This window comes from Dendropsophus ebraccatus, chromosome 9 (genome assembly GCF_027789765.1).
Source record: "Dendropsophus ebraccatus isolate aDenEbr1 chromosome 9, aDenEbr1.pat, whole genome shotgun sequence".
NCBI lineage: Eukaryota > Metazoa > Chordata > Amphibia > Anura > Hylidae > Dendropsophus > Dendropsophus ebraccatus.
The window spans coordinates 84,992,048-85,007,748 of NC_091462.1; the positions used below are offsets into that span (position 1 = coordinate 84,992,048).

General features: G+C 41.8%; 1 protein-coding gene across 1 annotated transcript in view; it reads right to left on the reverse strand.

Annotated features, from left to right (window-relative positions):
* XYLT1 (xylosyltransferase 1) overlaps positions 1-15,701 on the reverse strand; it is a 236,074-nt gene that overhangs the window by 17,906 nt on the left and 202,467 nt on the right. Inside the window, exons 8-9 of the mRNA XM_069983749.1 lie at positions 5,120-5,382; positions 994-1,189 (exon numbers count right to left, since the gene is read on the reverse strand). Coding sequence (XP_069839850.1) covers positions 994-1,189; positions 5,120-5,382 — 459 coding nt within the window. The remainder of the gene's footprint in view (positions 1-993; positions 1,190-5,119; positions 5,383-15,701) is intronic.

Genomic DNA, 15,701 nt, shown 5'->3' on the forward strand with positions numbered 1-15,701 from the left:
ATCTCTTCCCAACGATAGTGGCCAAAGCTTACTTTATATCAGAGCCGTGCCTCTGGTCAATCTTTTCAAGGACGATCCCTCACTAAAACCCATATCATTGGTAGAGGTTTTAGAGATAAAATGTCAACATGATCAGGTTTCAGGTTCTTGTGTCATGACCATATACATTCAGATATATGTTTTATCTATTTCAATGTCTTCTACCAGTGCTACATTTAGGGTATTTTCAAACTATGGACTCTGAAATTCTGTGCGGAAACCCCGCCCCCCGGAATCAGCACCAAATCCTGCTTTCTATGTGCTTCAATGGGAGGCCTTGCGCACCTCTGCTCTCCACTCAAAAAAATTGAAATGACATGGAATTTTGGCGCTAGTTCTGTAGTGTGAACGGACCCTTAAAGAAAAAACAGATCTGAGAATAAGGCAGGGTTCTGGGTGGGAGCCAGTATACACCTTTCCTATGGCTATGTCCACACTGCAGACCAAGCATGGATTTGTTTCCCCCTGTTTCCTAGCTGTTTATGGGAAAGTATCTGCGGGTTTCCTACCTTCATCCTTGGCACCATTTCTGTGATATTAGGAGTTTAATCCCTATATTAATAAGTTGTTTTGGTGCAGTGAGGGTGGGACCTCACCCTGAATGCACTGGTCAGCAACTTGCAGCCCCTTCCCTCCTAATGAATATCAGCAGAGCGGGGCAGCCGGGACAGATTGGTGCACTGGGGGCAGTAGTTAGATACTTCAACTCTGTTAGATACTTTGAATCTTTAATTCAGTAACATAGTAATATAGTTAATAAGATTAAAAGAAGACAAGAGGCCATCAGGTTCAACCTAGTGTTGCTCCAGGGGAAGGTAAAAACCCCTATGAGGCAGATGACAATTGCCCCATCACAGGAAGAAAATTTCTTCCCGACTCCAATGGCAACCAGAATAATCCCTGGATTCCTGTTAGTAAAAACATATTCTTTCTCGCTACTTGCTTTCAACTCACCTCGGAAAACTGCAGCCTTCCGAAATCACTAGTTGGATTGGCAATCTTGAAAACTTTCTTTGGCATCACCCAGGTCTCCAATGTCTCAAGTTTACTGACTGCGAGATTAGTGGCATGATGTTTAATAAGAAAACCCTGGAAGCGGTCAGCGAGAAAATAAAGATGGACTGACACTGGATGGCCCATGGGATAGTACCTGAAAAGTAAAAGAGAATGAGAAAAACAGAAACAAAAAAGGCTTCAGTCCTGCTTCTGGCACACATTAAACTGCCTTCACATTGTGAAGATTGTAGTGCTGCACAATGTGTTTTCCAGGTGAATCATAGAACAAAGATGAGAAAATGTTGTTAAAATAATATAATATTTCATCTTTCCTGTTACTTACAATGGCTCTCAAGTTGCATCGGCAGCTGCGAAGAGCAGTGAGAAGCAAATAAAACACCGGGGAGCGTGGAGAGGTAATACATAAACTTTATTATTCTATTTATAGCCGTCAGACACGCATTGGTATTAAACGTACTACGGTATATCGATGCACGGTCAGCAGACGGTGATTTTAGGTCAGGACCAAAAGACACAATCAGCCAATGATCAATGTCATCGGCTGATCATTATCTTTATTGCATGGAGCGATAATTTGCCAAATTTGCCTAATATGGCAGATTATCACTCCATGTAATACGGCCTTTACTTCTGATTAAAGGCTACTATGCATATGTATTAATGCTTGATGAATTAGCTAGATTTATGACGGTAAGAAAATCGCTTTAAGATCAAGGGAGGGATGTTATTGTTAGACCTTAAGATGAAGCGATAACTGGATTTAAGTTTACAAAAAAGTTCCTAAATAAAATAAAATACAAAACAGGTTTACTGATCTATTTAGGTTGGTCACACTTGTGTTCTAGGTGATGTGACCGATCTAGACCCTCTATTGGCGCTCGTCATTTTTCTTGCATGTATTAGAACGTTACGTTCATGTTTTATCTTCACATTTTCCAGTGATATATTTCTGTCCATTAAATTTCTGCCTTCCATCTGCTTCATAAGGTGATTTGTGAAGCAGATTCTGAACAGATGTATCGTATACTAAAAGAGTAACTCAAAATAATGAGAAGAAACCAAAAAGGATGCAGATATTGTAGACATCCAGCCTAACAAGACCTAATAAAAATGTTTCATTAGTTTATAAAATAATGCTGTAAAGATAGAGAACATCTGGATGGATTTTTTTCCCATTTGCCGTGTCTTACCAATGCAGAGCAGTCAGAATACAAACAAGACTGACATTGATGGACTTCGCAAAGACGCTGCAAACAAATCACGGCAGCCAATATAAGCAGAACCCCACCTGCCGCTCAGAATACTAACGTGCCTTGTTCTTTATTAGCATATGTAGCAGTAAACATTTACTCCTGGAATATTCCAAGCAAATTTTCGCCTTGGCAGTTCTAGCTAGATAAATTATGGAAATATCCCAATAACTTCATTGCCGATTTTGATTCGTAGCCACATTTAAGAATTCAAATCAGCATAGGGATCGATGGGGTGTTTGACTGAATAGGAATTTGTTTGCGACAAAGATGAGGTATTGACTGCGTCTCTTTAGAAATGCGGCCAAACAACAAGGTTGTTGATGGGCACGTGAAGGGTCTTGGAAAGCCTCTTGATTGCTGTCCTGGACAATAGTGTTAACGTAGTTATATCTTGGCAGAATTGTTTATATTATTGAGCTGACCTTGGAGACTGTGCATGTCGTTTGCAAGAGAAATTTCTTTAGCGTACAATGAAAACAATAACTCGTCTTATTTCAGTAATATACTGTACTAATGGATAGCCGCATTCTTAATCCAAGCTTATAGTTTTATGAGCATCCTGCAATTTAAACTGATGACATCACCCAAGGAAATTATTCTCGAGCACCAATATTGATATACGCAGGTTTCTAAAGAACCATATCCTAATTTCAATTAAAGATTCTGCTGAACAAGGGTTTTTCGGAGTTAGTTATACGAGTCTGTCTGAAATCTGTCTGAGCAGCATTGCCAAGATTTGTAAATTGTAAAATTAAGAGTAAGAATGACTTCATTTAACGATCAGCGAATGCATATTGGCAACCTTTAAATAGAATACGTAAATGGTTCACAAAAAAAAGGAGTCAAAATTTACTGACACTGCTTCCATTGACGTAAGAGGGAAATTATACATTCAGTGTCTCGTTACCATTACTCATAGGTTATGGCAAATACAAGTGATTTTCCCTTTGAATGGGCAAAAACTCAGGAAGTCTCATTAAGGGTACGTTCACACTTACCGGATCCGCAGCTGATTTTCTGCTGCGGATCCGCAGCGGATCCGAAGCAGATCCGCAGCAGATTTCATTTAAATAACTGAACACAGCATTAAATCTGCACCATCAAATCTGCTGCGGATCCGCTGCAGATCTGCTGCGGATCCTGTAGGTGTGAACGCACCCTAACACTGTGTACAAAGTAGCTCCCTTCAGAAAGAAGGGGGCTACCTTACTAGTGCCTTCTGTAGACCAATATTTTTGATATGGCATTTGTCAGTACAGAACAGAGTTCTGGGTTAGAGGCCTTTAATGTGGGTCTGAGCGAGAAACTACCCCAATCGGTGTCACTAGATAGCTAGTTATCTCTTTTTCTTCTGGAGAAGAGTTTCTTTATATACTTTTTTCCCATTGCCTAAGCCAGCTTGGCAGTCTCCCCAAGGAGACATATCACCTACCAGAATTACATCAAAAGCCTCTTAAAGCGAATGTACCCTTAGGTACATACCTGTATGCTTTAAAGTGTCACTGTCGTATTTTTTATTTTGCAGAAATCAATAGTACAGGCGATTTTAAGAAACTTTGCAATTGGGATTATTAGGCAAATGTGCCATTATCTGCATTCAAAAAGACTTTACCCAGGTACCCCCCCCCCTCATTCACTGCTCATTATCAGAAAATAATGTCTTGTTGCATCAGACATGCCCCTGTCTGTTCTATGGAGAAGGGAGGGCGGAGGAGGAAGGAGGGAGATTAGTTGGCAGCAGAGAGAAGAGAACAAAGGATAACACAGCAGGAGCTATGTGAAAGCTTTTATTCAGAGGTCAGAGAGGTCAGTGCTGACTTCAGAGGAGATAGCCCAGTGATTTAGCTGTAAATTAACTCTTTGTTGTCCTGTTTTGGTGCCTCATCTCCCTCCACCCCTCCCCTCTTCATAGAGAACAATGAAGATGGGGGGAGAGCTTCAAACTGCTTTTTTTTTTATAATAAAAAAGCATTTTTCGGCTAATAAACCCAATTATATAGTTTCTTAAAATTGCATGTACTATTGATTTCTGCAAAAAAAATTAAACAGTGACACTTTAAGTATCACCCATAGATAGAACGGCACTAGTGCGGGGAAGTTGGTGCCCAATTCCCGTGTACAGCGCCGTTCTATTCACGTCACCGGGCCAGTGGTGAAGCACTGGAGGTACATTTGCTTTAAACTGTAATCCCTAGTCAAGTTAAAAGCCTCTTTTGGAGGTTGAGTATCAGTTTACAGGATTGCTATCTCCAATAGGTGGAATTTGACAGCAAGTTTTTCTCCTTTTAAAGAAAAACTGTTTTGCATATAAAACTCTGTACATTAACTTAAAGATCTCCGAAAGAAACAAATCATCTCCGCAGATCAACATTGTGTTATGCTGATATTCACACTACGATCTTTTTATTTAAAGAACGGACGCTGGTTGCAATGGAATCAGCATCCGTTCTTTACTGCAGGGGTGGCATTGCATTGACGCTGTGTGAACATAACCATAAAATTGCAACTCCAAATGCATAATTTTCCTCTTTTTGTGTTGTCTAAAAATTCTGGTAAAAACACTGTTTCTCACGTTCCTCATAACTCATATTCCTTGAAAATAAAAATTAAAAAACATCAGAAAATGTACATCATTACTTTTCTCCCTTACTGATAAAATGATTCTTAGGCTGGGGATCACATGTTATATGGCTTTGAATCTGACAGAAGGGCAACTTGAAGACTTATAGTTTTGCTTCTGGTGTTTTTTTCAGTTTTTTCATGCATTGGTTTGATAAAACGATTGCAAAGAAGAGTATTCATGAACATACCGGCAAGTGTTTTCTCCATCAGTGTGCAGAGATCCCTCCGCTCTTTTGAGGCCCATACGAGAGAATGAATGAAACATGGTCAACATAACATCACTGATACTGTGGATTCCGTCTGGTTCATCATACAAATTCTCCCAGTATGATCTCAGGCCTGGTGTCCCTGATGGGTAATTGCCATACAGATAGTAGTCTAACTGCCCGATTATTTCTTGGTTCACTGCAGCTTCAAATTTACGAGCAAAAAACGTTGGTCTTGCTGTTTGCTACAAAATAAACAAACAAGAAAAATTCATTGTTTTATCTGATGCATTCTTAAAACAGTACAATGCCATGCGTGAAGATCACATAAAATCGTACTTGTCAACAGTCACAATTCCCAAAAAGACACAAATCACAAAAATGAGTAGCTTTATACAAACTAAATTTTCAGTCTTTGCCTGAATATATGCCATTTTTGGGATCCAAATTTATATGTTGGCAAGTATAAAAGAAGGATCTACTTATCACTTCTCTGGTTTTACCAAAAATATTCAGGTCCAAAGAGTTAATAAATATTCAGGTCCAAGTGTACCTGTCATCATACATAAAATAATTGATTCATTTTTAATTTTCAGCTTCAGCTGCCTGTTCAGTGCCCCATTGCCCCGCTCATGCATTTCACTTTGAGCCAGAGGGGAGCCTATTTTTCTTTAAATAAAGGACATTTGCTATAACTTTAGGCCAAAAGATCAGTTAGTTTACTCAACTAAGTTCAAAAGTGTCTGCTCCTCCACTGTTTTACTTGTCTGCTTGGATCCACCTTCGGTCATGTGCTTGTACATCCATAAGAAAGACAACTTGATCCAGCGTGTGATGACACGTTTCGGACGCATGCGCCCTTGCTCACAGACCTGGCGCATGCGTCCGAAACGCATCATCAGAGAGTGAGGGTTGTTTTGCACAATGGTTCGAATTGTCCTGTTTTTATTGGAAATTTAAATAAAGCAACAGCAAAAGTTTTACTGACACATGCTGGATCAAGTTATCTTTCTTATAGTTTACTCAACTGCAGCTATGCAAAAAGGGTGAGCCCAGTTGCTGGCCAATCAGCATTCATCTTCACTGGATCAGTCTGTGCAGAGTAGTAGGACAACTGACATCAATTCCTGCATTTGGACTCTTATTGCTATTAGTAAAGACCAAATGGCCTTAGTGATGGAGCCTCGACTGCAGTTTCCAGTAAATGAGACACCTAGTGGCTGAGTTTAGACCATCATATTTTAATGTAGCAAATAGGCAAAATAATAAATTAAGTAAATTTCAAAGATGTAGTATATCATCTTCCCTGCTGATTTAACATTATTTATTGGTAATGGCAGTGCTCATTTAAATTTACCTGTTTTTTTATATTAAAAAAAATATGCTATAAAATCGGCCAATAGGTGTCTCAGTTACTTGAAGTTGCAGTCAAGGCTTCGTCACTAAGGCCATTTGGTCTTTTGTAAAAGCAAAAAGAAGACCAAATGCAGACAAGTGATGTCAGTTGTCCATCAGTTGTCAGTTGTGATGTCCCTCTGCTTTGCAAAGAGTGGCCCAGTGCTGATAAATGCTGATTGGCCAGAGACTGTACACACCCCTGTACACGCGCCTATGCACTGCTGCAGCTGAGTACACTAAAGCCCCGTTCACACAGAGCAAGAGGGGCGGAATTCTGCAGCGGAATAGTCACAATTGTCATGTCATAATGACACTCTATGGGAGTCGCCCGCGACGCATCTCTCAGCGCTGAAGAATGAACATGTAGAGCGTCATTATGACATGGAGGCTAAAGGCATTCCGCCCCTCTTGCTCTGCGTGAATGGGGCCTAACTGATGTAAGGGTCCGCCCGCCAGCTCACAATGGAAACTAAATGGGCTATCATCAAAAATGAGGCAAACACTGACTGTATATTTGCTGTGTTTTTTTTGTTTTTTTTATGTCATGACAGCTAAACTTTAGGTGTCAAAACTAGAACCTCCAGAACCGAGCCTCCCAAACCGAGATTCGTTCAGAACTTTGCAAAAAGTTCAGTTCAACTTTGCAAAGTTTGAAACAAGCTCGAAAAGATGGCAGCCACACATCTGAAAAATATACTCTTTCGTTGTCCGCCTCTGGGTCTCCAGAGTCTTTGGCCACCTCCTGCCCGTTCAATCACTGCCTGAAACAGGACAGTGCCATGGACAGTGGTTGGATAAGCAGGCTGTCACTCTGGAGAAAAGAGTAGTAAGTAGTAAGACCACGGTGCCGTGGTCTTACAACTTGCTATAGAATATAGCTGAAGAACCTGTTGACCACAGAGCACCTACTGATGAGAGGTGTGCAGCACCGACCCTAATCCTACTGGAAAAGAGAGTGACAGGCCGCTCAGCCAATCACTGGCAATGGGCTGTCACTCCTGAGATAAAAGTGACAGCGAGCTTAGCCAATCATTGCAGAGACTGGAGAAGAAAAACACCGGGGAGCGGTAAAGATTTTTTGAACTGCACTAAAACAGCTAAATGGCTGCAATCGTTCAGTTTTTTTAGTGTGGTTCGGACAAATCCAAACTTTACATCAAATTTCGACAAATCTGCCATGCTGAACTTTCAAAAAGTTCACTTATCTCAAGTCAAAACTTCAAAAGTTTTACCCAACAAACCAAGTACAAGGTAAGTTTTGATTATGATCTTGAATATTATTTTACCTTGAATGAATTCAAAAGTTTTGAAGTAAACTGCTTTTTTTGCCAGGCTTCTATTAGTTTATTAATTCCCATTCCTACCATATTCCCAACATATTCAACAATGCTGTACAGAACTCATCACCACCAGTCCCCTCTGGAGCTTACAATGCCCTATCCAAAAAAGACATGTACACACAATATGGCCAAGTCATAAGAGGTAAACTTAGAGGAAAACCAGGATACCCAGAGGAATTCACACAAACACTGGAAGAACATTAAGGCTCAATGCTAATGCTGCCCTTGGTGGAGATCCATCCTGGGAACCAACAGTGCTTGCTAAGCAACCATGCTTTACCATCTTGATTATTAGAAGAAGACATTTTCAAAGTCTGGTAGGCATTATATTCGAGTTCCATTTCTTCTAATAGTCATGTGAAGGAAGGGGCGTGACTAGGTTAAAATAATATAGTAAACACATGCACATAATGATTAGAAATACATGGCTTAAACTACTTCCATTCCATGCGTAAATTAGAAGACTGTGTGTGCGTACTTAACATAATTACAAACGGTAATATCCAACTCATTTACCACATTTCCAAGAATATGTTGCTACAATGTAAGATGGATTTTCTTCCCAAACACACATTGATTATATTACTTGGAACTAATGTTTCCTGGCTGGCGGAATTCTCAGAAAATTACCATAATAGACAACAGTCATAAATATACACAGACGCTCGTATTTACTAGTGGTTACGGATACAACCCCTAGACCAGTTATAAGTAAAAACAATAATTAATATATGTTTTAAAACCACGTAGACTCCTTCCTGACATCCTCTTCAAGGAGACTTCCAATGATCCATTAGCTTGTCTGTGAGCTCAATGTTTAACCTTGTCCTATCCAGTCTGCTCAGGTTTACAAAATAGGTTTAAAATCTAATGCTATGTTCCTTCCAACAAGTCTTTTTAGGCAGAAAAAAAAGAACGGCCATTGTTTGATAATGACAGTTGTTAATAACGATTACAATCGTTAATTACGGCATCCATTATAAAATAATGGCTATAATGGTTATTTTGCTTAAAGAGCCGTTGTGGGAACATAGCCTAAATGTTATTTAATTTGTTCTCTCCTTTTTTTAGATGACTGTGAGGGTGCCTGGGCTGACACTGCCAACAATGGCCATGTCAAACAATGGCCATTGTTATACATAGTGTAAACATAGCCCAAAGTAAGATTTCAGATTAGTTGTGGACCAGAATTACCAAAAATTTTGCATGGCCTTGAATAGAAAATAAATTTTCCCCCCATATTTCATAAAAATGTTATAAGTAGTTTCACAAACTCTATAGACCAACCCACATTGGATTAAAAGGTGGTCTTCTGGGAAAGGGGGGGGGCATCTTGAAAATGATAATATAGCAAGCTGGGTCGGCGTCAGAATCCGGGCAAGTGCCTGGGCCCACAGTGCCTCTAGGAGCCCAAAGAGGGAGAGTAGTGCAGGGTGACCGCTGAACATCAGAAAACAGAGGAGCAGGACTTAGGAGGGATAAAGGACCTGATCACATGACCCGCAGAGATCAGTGGAGAGAAAGAGGGAGAAGACTGAGGTGTAAGTGCTTGTGTATGTGTGTGCATCAGTCAGTCTGTGTGTGTGTCACTGTGTCTGTGTCAGTAAATGTCAGTGTCTTTGTGTGTGTCAGTCAGTGTCTGTGTGTGTCAGTCAGTAAAGTGTGTTTGTGTCTGTTAGTGGTGTCTCAAGTTATTGTGTGCAGTGGATGGATGGATGGATGGATGGGGGGGCCTGCTGAGGCTCTTTTGCCCTAGAGCCCACTAAAACCTGAAGCCCTGATGGCAACTATAAATAATATATGGTGGAAATAAAGACCTGTCACTGTCACACGATACCTTGTCTAGATAACAGGTAGTCTTGAGGTGTTTTTTTGGAAAAGGATTCAATGTATTCTTATACTGGAACATGATGTATCGGGCCAGTTATGTTCCACCATGCAAAATTCAGCCTCTACCTACTGTAAGTTACCTGACCAGAAGGGAACAGAAGTCAAAGCTGCAGCTGCAGACACCAGGGAAGGCCCGAGGACACCCGGGAACGTGGTAAGGTAAGTAAATACTTTATTATTTTATACTACAATCATCAGCCATTGGCCGCGCATTGCTATTACATGTAGCGATGCGTGCCCAACGCACAATGATTTTAGGTCTGAAACAATAAGTTCTCACTATTGCACAGAGCGATAACCGGCTAAATCGGCCAATTATTGCTCCATGTAATATTGCCCTTAGCCTGTACTTCAGTTTAGAGCCACAGTCTAGGAACAATCCTTCCAGTAAAAAATTTATAAATATATGTAACATAGTGAAAATACCTACTGTAGCTTAACCTTTACAAAAAATTGGCCTGTGCTAGTACGAGCACTGTAAAACCCAAAGTAAAAAATGCAGAGGTTCCTGCCAAAAAATCTTATCATCAATTTTAAAAGCCTTGATAAACTCTTTAAAAAGCTAAAATGGCCCCAAATAAGAACTATAGTACAGCAAAAGAATAAATAAAAAATAAATAAGACTAAAGGCAAACACCTAGACTGGCTTCTCCTATTCACACACAGCATAGCAGCTAAGCAGCCATATGAAACCAAACAGCCATTTAATGGGGAGTAACCACAGGTGTCTTTCTTTAAATTAGTAATGCACATTGCGGCTGGAAAGATGGCTTTTCCTCCAATGGATATTAAATGTAATGTTTTTTCCATACGGTATTGTGTTACATTTTACTGGACGCAGCATGTTCTTTTTTTACTCTAAAATCACATTTTCTGTCCAAATGACTCTTTGGGGCACAATAAAGCTAACACAATATGTATCATTCAATCACAGTCTTCTTAATGAATTGGAAATACCTTGTTCCATTAGCACAGAATCTATATGAAAAAACTTGCAAGCATATTTATCATGTTACAGGGACAATGCTGGGACCCCTGCCGATCAGGAGAACGTGTGGGGAGCAGCACATGGCAGCATTCTGAAAATCCCCACTGTCAATCATCTCCATACAAGCAGCCCCATAGACTTTTAATGGTTTCCTCGCTGCGAGTCAGGAAGGGAAATGCAGCAGTGAGACACCCAGTGATCTGACTAAACAATTCAAGAGTAAGTCTATGGACCAGAGTAAGGGTTTTATTACACGGCCCAATCATAAACTGTAAACAAGCATAACAATTTACCTTACCATGTTCCCGGGTGTCCTTGGGCCTACCTTGGTGTCCTCAGGCCTTCCCCGGTCTCCGCAGCTTTGCCTTCTGTTCCCTTCTGTTGCGGTCCCTGCACTGACAGGCCGCTTAACCAATCACTGGCCACGGTCCTGTCTCTGCCAGTGATTGGCTGAGAGACCAAAACAGAAGGGAACAGAAGGCAGAGCTGCAGAGACGAGGGAAGACCTGAGAACAACAGGGAACGTGATAAGGTAAGTTAATACTTTCTTTTTTTAGGCTGGGTTCACACTACGTATATTTCAGGCAGTATTTGGTCCTCATGTCAGGTCCTCATAGCAACCAAAACCAGGAGTGGATTGAAAACACAGAAAGGCTCTGTTGACACAATGTTGTAATTGAGTGGATGGCCGTCATATAACGGTAAATAACTGCAATTATTTCAATATAACAGACGTTGTTTTAAAATAACAGCAAATATTTGCCATTAAATGACGGCCATCCACTCAATTACAACATTATGTGAACAGAGCCTTTCTGTGTTTTCAATCCACTCCTTGTTTTGGTTGCTATACAGCCTCACAAATACAGCCTCAAATATACATAGTGTGAACCCAGCCTTATACTACAATCATCAGCCACATCCCTATTACACGTAGCAATGCGCGCCCGACATCTGATGAGGGTCTGCACCTAAAGAAACGATCAGTCAATGATAGTTTCATTGGCTCATTGTTCTTTCTATTACACGGAATGATAATCAGTTGAATTGGCCTGATTCAGACGATTATCGCTCCCTGTAATAGGGCCCTTAAGGCTTTGTTCACACATTTACAGTTCTTGCACATCTCTTAATTTACATACTTAGAGCATAATTGATTAAGTGACCTCTCAATTGACGGTCTGCGCTTTGCCATGTGATCAGCATTACCAAGCTTAACCAGATTGCTTATAACAAGAAAAACATCCGCAGTGAAGTCTGGTAATGCTGATTACTAGAGATGATCAAACATTAGGAAATGTCAGGTTAGATCGAACTGGAACCTTCTTGAACCTTCAGCATTTGATTCCCGATGCCTTCCGTTCCGTGGAGAAGGTTGAGACAGCCCAAGTACCGCATGGAATATAGGGATACAGCCTAGGTAATAGGACATTTCCCGATGTTTGATCATCTCTATCAATTACATGGCAGAGTGTAGACTGTCAATGAAGATAAAATTGAAGAGCCCACACAATCAATAAAGATCCAATAAAATAAATGAAGAAATGCAACAAAACTGAAAATGTGGGAACACAGCCTGACACAGGATGATCATCAAGGAAATGAGCGCTCCAAGAACACTTATAGCTGAAAAACAAGTGATAGAGCCAACAAATAAGCAGATGCCTGTACAGTAGCTGACTGGATCTATTGTGCAGCCCATTCAATGTATTGAATAGGCCACACGATTGATTGGGCCTTGTGAAGGCACAGCAAAAAGCATCGATCACCGAGCTTGCAGCTCACTTCCTAACAGGTGCTGAAGCATAAGAGGAACATACGTAACTGACACCAAGCACCCATACATTTACCAATAGCAGCACAATGCTGCATGATTTACTAACAACTAGAGATGAGCGAACCAGGTTCGGGTTCGAGTCCATCCGAACCCGAACGATCGGCATTTGATTAGTGGCGGCTGCTGAACTTGGATAAAGCTCTAAGGTTGTCTGGAAAACATGGATACAGCCAATGACTATATCCATGTTTTCCACATAGCCTTAGGGCTTTATCCAACTTCAGCAGCCACCGCTAATCAAATGCCGAAAGTTCGGGTTCGGATGGACTAGAGCATGCTCCAGGTTCGCTCATCTCTACTAACAACATTTAGCAAGATTCAGAAATCTGATGCATTTTAGAATTATAGAGGAACTTTGGTTAAGAAATATTAAACCCTGTTCAATCCTGACCTATAATATAAGCTCGTTTCTATTACATGAATAGTAGAATGATTGTCTGCAGCACACCCTGAAACTGCTGAAAGCCCTCACTTTCTGGTCCACTCTGTCTCTACTCCTCTGTCCTCCCCCTCCCTTCTGAGACAGAGACCACATGATCTCCGTGTCTTCTGTTGCCAGGCAAGCTGTAACACCTTGCATGAAACCCCACCTACCACTGACATCACCCCTGTCCACAGGCTGGGAAACAACAGCCTCTCCTGAGAAGCAAATGGGAAAGAAGACACTGTTGTTTTATCTATCACTCATCTGTCTTTCTCTTATCTACCTAATCTCTAATCTAGATATATAGATAGACAAAAATATAGATAGATACTGTGTTTACTGTACAAAGAAGAAGCAGATCGAGCCAGTGGTGGGCAGATACTACAAGACAGGTGTTTATCCAGCAGTTGGCTCTGAGGTGCAATGGATGAAGGGAGATGTAGTTTCCTAGGCGGGTGTCACGATATAAAACTGGGACCACTTGATTGTTTTGTTGCCGTCTTTATAGGACATGTTCTATTCACTATGTTCTTTACTTATTTTGCATCCAATGTTTTTGCATTTATGTTGCTCATTTTGCTACTGAGTATGTACCTGGATACGAGACTTTATACATTTGTACTGTTTATACCGAAAAATTTGGAAAAATTCTAATACTATTGAATATGAAAAACTGGGACCATTTTCAAAAGTTTGAATCTAGGGCTAGGAGAAGTGTAATCAAACAATCGTGGGGGAACATTGAGTATACCTACAGTATATGCTCTTTGTGCATTTTATTTTTTTATGAGATCGCATGTGTTTCCCTTTAAGCCTTACTGATAGCATAGCTGTACAAGGTGTTACACAAGTACAATAGGCAGGTTATACCCTATAACAGGGTTCCTCAACTGGCGAACCGCTGTTGAGCGGAGGCCAGCTGTCCGGACCCCTGGTCAGACCTCCTAACCGCCCCGGATCCGGTCCGTCCCGGGCGGTTAGGAGGTCCCCACCGCACTGCCTCCCGCCCCACAGGCGTACTGTCCTTAGATGTCAGTACGCCTGTGGGGCTGGGGGCAGTGTTGGTCCGTCCCCGGCTGATACGCGCTCTCTGGGGACGTCCCGGGGATTCCCCAGCAGAGCGCGCACCACAGACCTCAGTGTACTGAGGTCTGTTGTGCGCGCTCTGCTCGGGAATCCCCGGGACATCCCTATAGAGCACGTATCAGCCGGGGGCCGGACCGACAGGAGAAGAGAGGAAGGCGAGCGAGGTGCTAGGTGAGTTGTGGGTTGTTTGTTTGTTTTTTTGTCTGGGGGCCATCTATAAGGGGAGAGCACACAGGGGGGCTATATACTACAGGGGGGACCTCACAGGGGGGCTGTATACTACTGGGGGGAGCTCACAGGGGGCTATATACTACTGGGGGGAGGTCACAGGGGGCTATATACTACAGGGGGAGAGCACAGGGGGCTATATACTACATGGGGAGCTCACAGGGGGCTATATACTGCTGGGGGGAGCTCACAGGGGGGCTATATACTACTGGGGGGAGCTCACAGGGGGGCTATATACTACTGGGGGGAGCTCACAGGGGGGGCTATGTATTACTGGTGGGAGCTCACAGGTGGGCTATATATTACTGGTGGGAGCTCACAGGGGGGCTATATACTACTGGGGGGAGCTCACAGGGGGCTATATACTGCAGGGGGAGAGCACACGGGGGGCTATATACTAAAGGGAGAGAGCACAGGGAGGCTATATACTACTGGGGGAGAGCGCACAGAGGGGCTATATACTACTGGGGGAGCTCACAGGGGGCTATATACCACTGGGGGACAGCGCACAGGGGGCTATATACTACTGGGGGAGAGCGCACAGGGGGGCTATACACTACTGGGGGAGCAACAGGGGGGCTATATACTACCAGGGCAGTCATTCCCTTTGTACCTAATATCAAAGGGCTGGTGAGAGAGAAAAAATGCTAGTTTTCCCGCTAATAAGCAGCAATTCTGTACGTAAATAGCTGAACGTTTGTGAAAAGTAACAAAACACGTTTCCTACTGATGTTCAGCTCGGACCTTCACCTGACTATAGACCCGGTACGTGGACCTTCACTAAAAGTTGTTGAGTACCCCTGCCCTATAAGTCTGTTGTTTCTAATTCTCTCTTTACATCCCCTGTTTTCCCTTTTCTCCTATTACTATACTATAATCCCAGTAACCCTCATGCACCCAAAAAATTCATATAGATATGTATTTCATATATTACTAGATGTTACTATGGACATAAGAACTTATCCACTTATGACTTGTGAGAATTATTGTATTTGGTCATGAGGGGGTCAACTAATATCTAGTGAAGAGAATTCACTCCTACATGACAACATTGATCTTAGTGCGGCAAGAAGTCTAGACAGTGGCAGAAGATCATCGCATGGCTGGAAGTGAAAATCAAAACCAGTCTGCTTCCTAACCTTCAGCTCAAGGGGCCATTTTCTTATCCAAGAGAAACATCTCTAAATATATATATAAGAATATTGAACGTGGTAAGAACAGGCAAAGGCATAACCTGATCCCTTTGGAGACAGATGCTATGGTGTTACCTGGGTGTGACTTTACCTGCTGACTTATGTGATGACTCTCTATAGTATCTATATTCAGTACAGCAATGACCTATTCATATGTACACAAGGTCCATGCAGGCCAAT